General features: G+C 37.8%; 1 protein-coding gene across 9 annotated transcripts in view; it reads right to left on the bottom strand.

Annotated features, from left to right (window-relative positions):
• Nucleotides 1–633: 633 nt before the first annotated feature.
• Nucleotides 634–13,712, bottom strand: part of KIAA1217 (KIAA1217 ortholog) — a 232,667-nt gene continuing 219,588 nt past the window's right edge. For 6 of the 9 annotated variants that reach the window (XM_032237938.1, XM_032237939.1, XM_032237940.1 and 3 more), the window contains 5 exons: nucleotides 12,455–12,598; nucleotides 9,214–9,333; nucleotides 4,014–5,528; nucleotides 3,405–3,527; nucleotides 634–2,732 (listed from right to left, as the gene is read on the bottom strand). In XM_032237938.1, the coding sequence (XP_032093829.1) occupies nucleotides 2,208–2,732; nucleotides 3,405–3,527; nucleotides 4,014–5,528; nucleotides 9,214–9,333; nucleotides 12,455–12,598 (2,427 nt within the window). In that variant the 3' untranslated portion in view covers nucleotides 634–2,207. The remainder of the gene's footprint in view (nucleotides 2,733–3,404; nucleotides 3,528–4,013; nucleotides 5,529–9,213; nucleotides 9,334–12,454; nucleotides 12,599–13,712) is intronic. The other 3 variants (XM_032237947.1, XM_032237946.1, XM_032237942.1) reach the window with 2 other exon arrangements.

Here is a 13,712-nt window from a genome sequence, read left to right as displayed (position 1 = left end):
TGATAGGAGTGAGACCAGCAGGAGAGGTCAGGAGACAAGGGGATGGCGAAAGGGTAGCAGGACTGCTGGTGGCCAAGTCCTAAGGCAGGACTTCCCTCAGACCCACCCTCCCTCTCATTATAACCTTCCTTCCATTTCTCCCTTTCTTCTTTTTCCTTCTCTCTTTGTTCTCCTTTCTTCTTCCCTCCCCTCTTTCCTTCTTTTTCTTTCCTCTTTCCCTTTCTCCTTTCCTGTTCCTTCTTGCATGCTCAAATGCAAAAGGGGAAACATTTCTTGATGCCCCCCTGCCTTATGTTCAAATGCCACTTTTGTTAGTAGTTTCTTTTGCTAGTGCTTTGCCAGTGAAAATGGACCTCGGGAAGGGTGCACATGGACCTCCCAAGGCCCATTTTCGCTTGCAGAGTCACAGCAGACCAGTCCTTTGCTGTTTCCAGGACGGCCCCGCAGGCCAAATCTAAGCACCCCACGGGCCGAATCCAGCCTATAGGCCTTGAGTTTGACACCCCTGATCTATACTATCTTGATATGTATAATTATATGATTGAAAAACATTTTGCCAATATGGATTTGCAATATAGCACCAAAGATTATGCCCAAGACAACTAAGAAAAAGGCAAAAACCCAGAGAATGTAGTTTCCTTCACAGTTTATTGTTGATATGAGATTTAACCTACTGCCTTTAAATTTAGCCACTATCCTGCATCAACGCTTCTGAAAGACTTTGATAGAAATGTTTGCTTTGTATCTATCTATCTATCTATCTATCTATCTATCTATCTATCTATCTATCTATCATCTTATCCATCCATCTATTTTTCTATCATCTGCATCATCTATTTCTATGTCTTTTCTACATGAATGTTCTGTAACAAATTGATCAGCAGCAAAGCCATCATTTTGCTGAGTACATTAGTGTCTTTCTTTTATAAGAAATAGCTGTAAAATAAACACTGAGCCATGAAAGTTAATATTTGCAAAATGAATTGAAGCACGTGCATGCACATTTCTACTGAAATCAATGGGATTTCAGGGTATTTCCTCCCAGATCATGTCCATAGATACTAAAAAAAACAAAAACCAATCAAGATTAAGAAGTTACTGTTAGTGACAAAGTGATACCAAACTGTAAGCATGGACCCCTTTATTTTTGCAAAGGGTTTTCCTTTTACTTGTGTATATTGTATAAACAAGGTATTATTGTATAAACAAGGTATCACAAAAGTGCACTTTGATTTTGCAGATGATGATTTCTAAAATCCTCCTCAATTTTCCCACCTTTAACATTTTCCAAAATTTGATATGCATAATGGACTTTTGGTGTTGAAAAGTAGTCAATGTGCCCAGCCACATGCATTGTTTAGATTCATGTATTTATATTTATAATCTTTATATTATAATATGTACAAAGGCTTTCCATTATACAGAGCAGTACAGAAGTTTACACGTCAAAAATGCACATTGTAATACTACATAGTTTGTCTATGACTAATTAATATGGAAAAAATAAAAAGGAAACCAAAGCTTAGCTAAAACGAATAAGCAAATAAACAACTCCTTCTCCCCCCCCCCAAATGCATGGCAAATTATTAAATATAATCTGATTGGCAGTGCAATAAAATTGCCCCATCAGTGTTTGTCTTATCTTTTATATTTGTGCATTCTACTATCAAATGTACATTATAATTGTATCAAATGTTTTGACAAAAGAAATTTTAAAGTAACCATGATGGTTTTCTTTGTTGACAAAAATAGAAATCTATAACAAATTTGAATAACTCCAAAATAAAAGAAAAATATTTTAGTTTCAGTTTTACAGTCTTCTTATTATCCTGATGCTTTTAATTCTTGTACTTAAAAATAGCTTTATACAAAAACCACAGGCTTCTTAAATACAGTTTTTCATGCTCAATACATTTTTGTGCACACATTTCCAGTCCACTCACATCCTTCCAAACTTTATAGGAGTTTCTACTTAAAAGATAATCTGTGCTTCATATATAATCCCCTTGGCTGTTTAACCAATAATGAATGCTTAAAAAACTACATTTATCACTAATTCATGATGTTACCCTAGTTTTTAGCACAATTTTAGCATTCAGCCTGAAATGATACAACAAGATGGGTAACAATCTTCAGCTGTAAGACTGGTTGCAACATCATCAGCATATTAGGAAGGCTTGGTGAACTGTACTGACCCAGGTACACTTTTAAGATGGCTCTTTGGTGATGGTGGAAGATGGAGTGGTTTTGCTGACACTTCCATTCTGGGACTTGTAGCTGGTAAAGCTGGGTGTGTGGATTGATCGAATGTTCTTCATACTTTGGTTTGGTAATGTGGTAGAGATGGAAGAGGGTAAGGAGGAGGACGAGGAGGAGGAAGCTGAGGAAAAGGAAGATGGAGGAAGAGGGGTTGGGCGGCCATTTTGAGTCTGGGTGGAGAGTAAAAGGTGACTGTGGCCTTTACCTGTGTGAGTAGGATTCTGGAATTTTAAGGAGCCGTTAGCAACTGAAGGGATTAAGGAAGAAGAATGAGTAGGACGACCTGTTGGAGGACTGAGAGAATTAGAAGGAACAGAGGCTTTAGTGGATAGGCTTGGAAGGTTAGTGCTATCACCACTAGACACAGAACTACTTTTTCCAGAAGTGGAAGAAAAGGCTGGAATTTTTGAGGCGGATAGAATTGGGGAAATAGCTTTATAGTCCCCACCAGCTTTCTTAGCACTTCCATTAGCCTGTAAATAAAGATGGTGGGAGACAGTTTAAGTCAGCATACATCACAAAGCATGGGAATATGTAGGAAATTAAGCTTGAGAAGAATAAGAATGACTTGTTCAAACCTGTCCTAAGTCTTGCATTTATGGGCTGGATCTTTCCCCATTTTTCCTGTCCCTTTAAGCTGCACAGCAGAAAATGCACAGAGCAAGAGGGAGTTCAAAGTAAAAGGTATGTGGAAAAGTGACCCCAAACATAGGGGCTGATCAGTTGATGAAACATGCGTCAGAATTGTTAAGGTGAAGATGGAAACACTCCGGTGGGTGGTTAAGAGGTGCTGACTGAAATCTGTTAAATAGGGAGTTAGTATAAACACTTTAATCAGAAACACTTCAGACTTGTCGATTCCTATTGCTGACTTCAAAAAGTATTACAGCTGAGTACTGGAACAAAACTTCAAAAGCAGGAGATGTTTGCCACGACATGCACAAGCTGATATCAGAATAATGCAACTATTAGATACTTTCATGCCCCACACCCCTCAAGCCCTGGATTCCAATTCAGGATCTTCACTGGGAAGAAAGTTCCAAGATTTGATAGCATCCAAAACTGGCAACTGGACGTATACATTTATGCAAAGCATACATCTTAGTACTGACTTCATCCCAAGATTTGGTTTAGGGTAAAACTACCTGTCTGTACTGGCGTTGATCCTGTAGCTTGTGCTGTTTGACGGTCTTGTCCACACCTCCTTGCCTACTTTTTGTGGCTGCAGGAATTGGCATCCTGCTTGTCTGTGAAGTGTTGGTTGAATTCTGTGAGAAAAGCAGGTATAAGGGTAGGAAAGAGACAATGGAGACAGGTCAGCTGGGCTCATTATAGGTGAGAACGATTACAGCGCATGGGGAAAAGCTGCTTTAGGTAAGAAGCTAAAGCTCAACATGCATGGAAAGCACCAGAGGAAACCACATCAAAGTCAAAGACAAACCATTGGTGTTAATTTCAGGAATCAAAAATGGAATAAAAGTTCAACCACTAATCAACCTTAATTTAACTTCTGCACCCATTAGAGAATATCAACTAAGCATCTTATGCCCACCACCAAAATCAAACAAAAATCAGCATTTTTTTTTTAAAAAAAATGAAAACACACAATATTAGCTGTTAGGTACTAAATTGGATGCACCAACAAGCCACCGGGAAAGAAGCAAACCAATCAGAAGACACCTCTTGCTTATTGTTGATTACTATTGCAGATTTTTAGAAAGCAGCTGAAGTTGTGATTTCTCATACTAAAGTACCTTTCGTGAAGATGATCGTATTGAAGGAAGGATTTCAACATCAGCATTGCTTTCTTCCACCACTATGGATTCTTTGGGTGAGAAAAAGCTTGGGCCAGGAGGTCTCTCTGCCTGGCCTGTGGTTTCAAAAACTGACTTTGGACTCATCTCACTAATGGTGCTCTCTAGCTGTTTGATAGTTTGTTCCAGGCTGTCTAGAGTTCTGTACGTATTCTTCCTGATTTCTTCAGTTCTAGATGCCTGGACAACTGTCTTTGATTCTGATTTTTCAGAAGTGTTAACAGATTGAGAACTATGTATTTCAAATCTTTTTGCTTCTTTGTGTTGTTTTACAGCGCCATCTTCCTCCTCATCTTCATACACAACAACTTGTAATGTTTTCTTGCCTGTTTTAGTTCCTGTGCGGATTGCCTGAGTGAGAGCAGCTAATTGCTTTTTAGGAAACTTAAACTTAAACTTCTTCTTAGCATCAGGAACATCCAACTTTGGTTCTGACCCATAAATGTAACTGGGTTTCTGACGCTCCTTTTTGTACATCTCCTGTCCTTCAGGCTGTACAACTTGCATTGCTGAATTAGAGGAAGTTTGTTGCTTGGATTTCTCAGTAACCTGCATCCCATTTGTCTCGGTGGCATCTTCATAGTGAGCATCATCAGATGTATCAAATTCTTCATTTTCTTCCTCTATTTTTTCTTCAGTCATCATTTTTTCCAACTCTTCATCACATTCCTCAAATATTGTTGAAAGTCTTTTGTAAGCTGATCTGATATCCATTGGTTCATCAAAAATAATGATGACTGGTTTTTTGTCCAAGCAAACCACTGGTTCTTCACCTTTATGAGTTTCAAGCATGCTTTGTTGAGATGGCGTTTCTTTCTTGGAATCAATGTTCACAGTCTGTACAGCATTTCCCTTCCTGTTCACTATGTCATGAACCTCTCCACCTGATAGAAACTGAACAGCTGTTCTAGTAATCATGAAGCCAACGTTCTCTGATTGTGAACTCTCCTCATCTGGAATACTAGCTGGTGATTCTACTTCATCAATATCATTTAAGGTGATGTTCTTAGATGTTTTATGCCTTAGTGCGACTTGATTATAGGCACTAACTGACCTTCCCTGTTCTTGTGTTGATGGAGAAACTAATGACATTTCTTGGGTGCAGGAATCTGTCTGTCCAACAAGAGGTACCTTTGCAACTTCCAGGAGATCTTTTGGGGAAGTGCTAAGATCAGCCTCCCCCACTGCAACGTAACTTGGTTTTTGTCTTCCAATCTCTGCTGCTAAATCTTGCATTTCTTCAGGACATCTCTTTCCTTCATTTTCTAACATACTAGAGAAGTTTGTGTTTGGCTTAAAAGAATTTTTGTTGGCATAATCCTTGTTTTCCAAAAGCAACTCTGGCCTAAAGGCAGAGTTTTCAGGGATGCTGAAAGCATCTGAGATCATGACTTCTGTTCTCCCTTCAGTCTTGTCCTTGGGATGGTCACTATCTTTTGTGGCCTCCCCATCAACCTAGGGGGGGAAGAGTTGAATTACTTAGGTTTTTGCTTTTGTTTTAGTTCAGGACTATTATTTGACATTTAGTCCCCTCTTATGGAGATTTTATCTGATATTATTCCAATCAGCTGGTATATCATCAGATAATATATATGTATGCCCCTCTTTACATCAATACACAGCCATTGCTATGGTCTTTGGTTGATTTCAGTATCTCTTCATAGCATAACTTCTAATTGTGAACAACATATGACATATAAGTACAAATATTTTGCAGACAATGTGAATGTTAGATGGAGCTGGTCCTTTAAAGGTTCTCCATATTGTGAAATACTTTGCCCCCAAGTAAATCACAAGAGAATAAATGATTCCACTCCAAATGTTCTAGACTGTTCTCCTAGCTTTAAAAAAAAACAATTATACCACTATATTAGAATATGTGGTTGAAGAATTATTTCTTCCCCTGCCCCCCCTGGCCAAGTGTTAATTTTTAAATGTTGTTTTCTCAACTTCTGTGATGAAACATACATTTTAAGAGAGTAAACAAGTCCTGGATTTATTTGACAGAAAAGGGTTTACAAAAAAGTGGCAGAGCAAATTTTACTCCGACGTTCCTGACAAATTAACCTACGATTAAATTCAACATAAGGCTGAGAGAGGAGCTATGAAGAAAGAGAAACAGATCCTGCCATATAGATGAAACACTGTGATGCCAGGTAAAACTGCATTATTATATTTCTGAAACATAACCTTGTATTTGGATAGCAAGACAACCTATCTTATCCCTCTAATCCTTGCATACTTAAATTGCAGCTTTTGCTATTGGCATAAGTACTCCTATAACTACACATTCTGCAGAGGACAAATGATTCCTATTTCATCAGTCATTCAAATATTAAGAAGAATTGCATCAAATTTCACTTTTAAAGAATGCAACATTGAATGCAGGGAGTGAAAATGCAAGTGGGATGCTGTTCTTAGTTTTGCTAATCTTTCAGGTACCCTGTATGGTTAAAAGAGGGTATGAAAATTTGAGATCAATTCAGAAGACCAACCTAGCAAACCAAAGTTCTTTAGAAAATACAGTGGTATAAAAATACAGGTAGTCCTCTGCTTATAACAGTTTGTTTAGTGACTATTTGACATTTCCACAGCACTGAAAAGAGTGTCTTATGATCATTTTTCTCACCTATGACCATTGCAGCATCCCAGTCACATGATTTATATTTGGATGCTCGACAACTGATTCATAGTTATGATGGTGGCAGTGTCCTAAGGTCAAGTGATCATATTTTGCAATCTTCTGACAAGCAAAATCAATGGAGAAACCAGATTCTCCTAACAACCATGTTACTAATTTGGCAACTGCAGCGATTCACTTAACAAATGGAACAAGGAAAATTGTAAAATGGGGCAAAACTCACTTAACAAATTTCTCACTTAGCAACATAGACTCTGGGCTCAATTGTGGTTGTAAGTCGAGGACTACCTGAATTAGTTTAGTTTTAACCATTCAGTCATGTCTAACTCTTGGCGACTTTATAGGCAAGTAGTCTCCATGTTACCCTGTCAAGCACAGCTTCTTTCAGTTGTTGGATGTTCAGGTATAAAAATAACAACCCAATAAAGAAAGGGATGACAAATATAGACTATAGTGTGGTCTGTCATATTAAAATTTTAATTCAGCAATTATTTGGATTGAGTTAAAAAATTCTATACAGATCACAATTATTTGATACCAAATTATGATGTTGAAATATTCAATATACAGCCATTATTAGATTTAAATATACTGTAAATTACTGCCTTGACACTCTAAAGCTCTTGTAGGTATAAATAAAGTCACTTGGTTTTTTTTTTTTTTTTTAGTGCAGAAGACGATTTTACCAAAAAGAGAGATGGAAAGAAAACTGTCAGCAAATAAAAGGGAGTTTAAGTTTGCTATTACCATGCAGAGATAGTGTGTTAGCATTCAGCTCATGCAGACTAAACTGCAGTAAAAGAAGAAGAAGAAAAAACACCAAAGCTGTAGGTGTATTGCTGGGGGGAAGAGGGGGAGGACAGCAACAGCTGCACTTCGGGGGATAGAAATGAATCCTGGACAACTTTACTATTAAACATTAATTTTAGGTAGCGGAATTATTCCTGTTGAATTATTTATGTTCTCTGACTTACTTTTCTTTCTACTAACATTTTCATTATCAAAGTAGGTAACATCATCAGGACATACTGAAATGCAGTTTACTGGTTGTTTCTATGGAGTAGTTTGCCTATAGCTAATGATGCTGCCCATCCATCATGACATGTTTACTGAAGAGAAGCAAGTTCAGAGACAATCAGGGATCCAATAATTCAACTGTAAGCAACAAGATAATCCTCTATGATAGGGGCAGAGAATGAAGGCTCTTCTATGACTTGTGGACTTCAATTCCCAGAATTCCTGAGCCAGCCATGCTTAAAGTCACAAAGGGGCCTTCATTCCTGATTACTGCTCTATGAGAATCATCCCTGTTGGTTGGGACACAAGTGATGGCTTAATCTGTTATAGATTCTCAGGCATTCTTTGTATGACATCTCTCCTTTCATCTCTCCCAGCATCTCTACATAAAACCCATTTCTTAGCATCTGCTATTTTGTACACACTGGCCAAAGGGATGAAAGAAGATGCTTTATCAAACCTGGTTTTCAATAATGCACTTTTTCCTTGTTTTAGGAGCCCCATGAAAATGTCTGCACTGGTAATCTTTGCTATAAGTAAGAATGTGACTCTATCAATGGGGGGGGGGGGAGCAATTGAAATTAACTCAAGTTGGATTTTTCATTGGATATTGTCTTTTCATTGCTCCAAACTGTCTCATAATTATTAAGCACCTATTCTTATAAGGTCAATGACTATTCATTCAGTTGAACCTTAAATGATTTCAGTGTCAACTTTAAGACACCTCCTCTCATTTTTATAATTAGATTTGTGCATTTTGCATTATGTCCATTTTCCAGTTTGAGTTGTGTTTTAGCTGTTCTATTCTTTTAAATTCTATTCTTTTTAATATGCATTTTTTAAAAGGGTCACTACAGAATTTTGTTATATTGAAGTTAAAAATTGCTAGTAATGTCTAGTAAATGCTTTTACATTATTTCCTGCCCTACTATTTATGAATATGTGAGCTACAGATTTTAAAAAAAACTATGACTGCAAAACTTGGAAAAGGGATTAAGATGTGTAATTCACTTAATAAATAAATGTGTTAAATTCAAACTGTAGATATTTTTTCATTATGAAGAGACAGGGAAACAAAAACAATTTTTGTTGTGTAATTTTATACATAATTCTTGAGAAATTTTCTCCGTCATAATGAGGCTTGCTATCAGAATTACATACAAATGTTTGTAAATCTGGATTTTTTGCTAAAGCATGACATTAAAAAAGACAACTTTCATTTAATTTTTTAAATTTATACTGTCCTATGGTAATTCATAATTGATTCTGAAATGACATTAATGAATCTTGATTCTGATTATCCATTACTATTCTCAAGAAGTGTCAATTAGATACTGTTTATTAATTCTCTTTGGTCCAAGGTAAATCATAAATGAAAACAGCCATGAAGACACACAGAGTTAACTTGATATAATGTTAGTTTGAAAGAATGGGAAGAAGGTAAGCTAAGAGATTGTAGTAGAGTTCAAATGACCCTGTTACCTTCTTCTCCTTAGGATGCATTAAGGCCACAGACCTTGCATCTTTTATGTGTGTATCATTTTTGGACTGTTCAGCATGATTGTTTGAGTTTATATCCATGTAAGAACACTTCTGGAAAGCCTAGAGGATTAAAATAGGGCAGGTTATTAACAAACATTTCCCAAATCTGAGCCAATTCTTTCTTTGTAGGGAAATCATGTATACACTTTCCTGGATCAATTGATAAAATTTGTATGTGAGCCTTAAGAATCAGTCTCATCAATCAGGTCGAGCTAAATAGGTTAATAATCTCTGTATGATAAATAAATAAATACTGAAATTTTTTTCCCAGTGGAATGAGAAAAGAAACTGTGGAGTTAAGAAAAAGTTCAGATGGTCCTTCTTTAGTGACAACAATTGGGACTGGCAATTTGCTCTTTAACAAAACAGTAGCAAAGCAAAACTGTGTGCTTACAATTGTATTTCAGCTTTCCCTTGCTGCAAAGATCATAAATACAAGGACTGGTTGTAAAGTTGCATTTTTATCACCGTTTAAATTGTGACTTTATGAAGCAGCTTCTAAAGAAGGATTATTTGCACCTTTGGTCTATAAAAAGATTCAAAAACTAAAACTGCAGCTATTTTTTCCCCTCCCTCAAAAGTAGTTTAACAACCATGATAAAAAATTAATAACTTTCCAGGCTAAGAAAAACTCTTTAGACTAAGATTTCCTTTGCTTGGCTGATTTGTTCTGTTTCAATTATGGTCGTGTCCTTTATGTGTCCACTAGTTAGTATCAATGAGTTTAAAATGGCTACAAATGGCTCCATTTTCTAGGTCTCAGCCTTCTGCTTTAATTGATTAGTACCAATAAAAAAAGCTAAACAATTATTTCTCTATACTAATGACTTTAACTTTAAGATATGTGACTTCAACTCCCAGAATTCCCCAGATACATTGAGGTCAAGCATCATAAAACTGCTAAGGTTGATTAATATTGGTCTATAGCAGTGATGGCAAACCTTTTTGGCAGCAAGTGCCCAAACCAGAATGTGCCTGCATTTGCACATATGTGCGCTGGAGCCCTGGAAACTCAAAGACCAGCTGGCCAGTGCATATGCGCGCACATGTGCACCTGGTCTTCTGGTTTCCGGTGCACACATGCATGCCGGGCAGCTGATATTCATGCATGCTGGAATGCCGGAAATCCGAAGACCAGGTGGCCGGGGCGTGCTGGAAACCAAAAGAGCAAATGGCAATGGCATGCGTGTGCACATAGAGGGCTCTGTGTGTGCCACTTCTGGCATATGTGCCAAGGTTCACCATTACGGTTCTATAGCATTCTTCTTCAGCTTGAATCCTCTGACTAGATTGGACTGAAAATACATTTACCCTCGTAGCCAGTGTGAAACAGTAATAGAAGCTGTAGTTCAGTGAATGGAGGAAACCTCAGATAGTGGAAGTCTCCTCTATCTCCTCATTTCCTACCTTAACAAGAGCTAATACCGTACTTACAAGTAACAATAACATTGTTAATGTAATATAACTTTGTTTACACATGGTGGATTTCTGGGGAAGGGGAGGCAGGAGGGGAGGCAGGATAGAGTGCCTCACAATCACCATAGTGGCATCATATTCCTAAAGACTGCCTATACATGCCTATACATCCTAACTGTTTTAATCTCAATCAGATTCAGATTTTTAATCTAAAAAATGCCCAACTCTTATCACATCACTCTCAAAATTTGAGCAATTTTATGAAAGAAATTTGGTGCTTCTCCAAATCTTTGAATTCCTCATGCCCTATATAAGATGCTAATAGTATTTGCACATAAGATATTAATGTGAAACTGCTGAAATCATATGATTCGGAATGGGATAATCAATGTGCAAGATTGCATAATGTAATCTAATCAGAAAATTTTGGCAACTCCTGGCCTACAGGCATTATTACATTGACAACCGAAGCCTTGTTGAAGAACTGTGCAATCATCCAAAAGAAGCCCAGGTTTTATTTTCTTTTGAATCCCCCAAAAATGACTAGGCCTTCTTTTTGGAGGGTTCTAATTATTGACTCATCTTGTGGTGGTGGCACTGACAGCCCTGTCCAACAGGAGCCCCCTGATGGCCCACTTCTGTAGCTCCTTGCCGCCACTTACACGCATTGCCCCGCCCACTATTTTGCCTTCAGAGGCCTGCTGGAAAGTCCTCTGCAGCCAATAATAGAGCTCCTATCAGCTGCAGATGCCTTCTGGCAGGCATCTGAAGGTGAAATGGAGGCCGGGTGATGCCTGAGGGTGGCGGCAAGCGGCTGCAGAAGGCGGCAAGGCAAGTGTCGGGGTGTGCAAGGCCTGGTAAGTAGGGCAGCTCCATCTCCCCATCCTAGCTTTTTTTTACCTGTGACTCACTCCATCCTCTGCATCCTGGGGGTGGCCAGGATCTTAATTAGTGCTAATTGTGTGAGTGGGGATTTGATCGCATGCCCTCAAAAATGTGATAGGACTTGTTTTCAAGGTGGGTCGTCTTTTTGGAGAAACACGGTACTTGTAAAGATGGCTGATGGTACTAAGCTCTAAGATAGAGACTAGTTTAATTTTGAATATTTGTCTTCTATTGACTATAAAAGGAAAAGTAACTGCATAAATTGTCTGGCTTTAAAAGTGCAATCAATTAAAAAAAACCTACAGTATACAGTTCAGCAAATGTCCATTTCAACCATTTTCACTGAAAGAATTGGAATGCAATTCAATTTTGGGCAATTAATGTTTTCTATAAAAATAGCTTCTACTTTATAACAATCAAGTTTGTTTTGGCAAACCTGTAATCCTGAATTATTTTTCCCTTGGCTCTCAATCCATTTCAAAATTCAAGTCCCTGGAATTCACATCAAATCTTTGGCACCTTTAGACTATGACAAATAAAATCCTTAACAATGTCCAGGTTAATTTCCCTCCCTCTGAATTAAGTTGCAATGTAATTTGAACCAAAAAATATATTTAAAACCTAAAAAAAAGATGTTTAAATGAGAAAAAATTAAGAAGAATTTATGTTAATCTTATCCCAATCACTTACTTTGGTGATCATCTAAATATGAACCATGGAACTGGGAATCTGATTGTCTGGCAGAATTTCTTATACCCTAGTTGTACTCCAGTTTCCTTCCTATTATTGCAGGGAAGCTTCTGCATTCTTATACTGCCTTCTAGGTTCTTTAGAAAAGACACCTGCTACTTTAGGCGAATTGATAAGCTCAATCTCATACCTGTAGTTCTGCCATTATTTTATCTCCTTCTTCTTCTTCCTCTTCCTCTTCATCCTTCATTGGTGTGCTGGCTGATTGAAGAGAGGCATTTTTCTCTGGGAAGAGTTTGGAAGATGTTGTTTGAACAGAATCTTCACTGCTCTCCTGAATTGCATGATAACAAGAAAGGAGGAAGTTACAATTCATCTGATTTATATACGGCTCACATACTCATTTCAATGTTTTTATTTGGTGTTCTGGAGAAATCTGGACTTTACCCCATCCTCCTAAAGGCAGGGCATCCCCTATTATCAAATCTGGATACGAGGCACATTTTGGGGCCTTCTAAACCGGCATCCTATTAGATTTCACTCATTTTTGCACCATGGTTGCCTATTTCACATAAGCAAAGCTGTCAATGCATGATGCAGCATATGTTTGTTTTCCCACTTAACTTATTCCATAGCAGACATGGAGGCTGAAAAGAAGCAGCTGGCTATGATCACCCAGATGCCTTTCCTGCTTAATGGAGGACTAGAGTCTTAACCACTATGCCATATTGGCCTTTTTGGATTTTACACATACAGTACATATAGTCCTTGACTTATGACCATAATGGAGCCTGCCTATTATGCTTGCAAGTCATGATCATAAAGCTGTGTCATCACATGATTGACCCACTTTTATGACTTTTTTACAATAGTCATTAAGTGAATTGCCATGGTTAAGTGAATCAGCAGTCATTAAGCAAATGCTGCAATTAAGGGGATCCATTATTTGCTGTGTGGAGCTTTAGCCGGAGATTGCAGTTTTTTTGGCAAAAATTTTGTAAATTGCAATCAAGCGATTGCCAGGATGCTACAAATTGGTTACCAAATATGCAAAATGCAAGTCACATGATTGCAATGTGCGTGAGACAGTCAGAAATTTGGAACTGGGACATAAGTATTTGGGGGGGGGGGTGTTTCATAACTTTGAATCATCACTAAGCAACCAGTTGTAAGTCTAGGACTACCTGTATTTGGCTAAAACATTTTCAGGTACTTTGATTTTCTTATTTTAGTTTGAAACTACCAGAGGGTTAAAGGAGAATGTGCTGAAACCATTTTTATGGAACTGCTCTTATTCATTTTGTCCCTTTGTATAAGATGAGCTTTTCCAAGGTGCAAATCAGAGGTGGGTTCCTACTGTTTTGGACCGATTTGGCCGAGTAGGTAGTAACTTGACCGGCCATGCCCCCAAACAGGTTCTATCGGCAGCAACATAGGCACAACCATCT

Source organism: Thamnophis elegans, chromosome Z (genome assembly GCF_009769535.1).
Source record: "Thamnophis elegans isolate rThaEle1 chromosome Z, rThaEle1.pri, whole genome shotgun sequence".
Classification (NCBI taxonomy): Eukaryota; Metazoa; Chordata; class Lepidosauria; order Squamata; family Colubridae; genus Thamnophis; species Thamnophis elegans.
The sequence above is the reverse complement of the archived record's forward strand: the minus strand, read 5'-3'. Positions and strand labels throughout refer to the sequence as shown.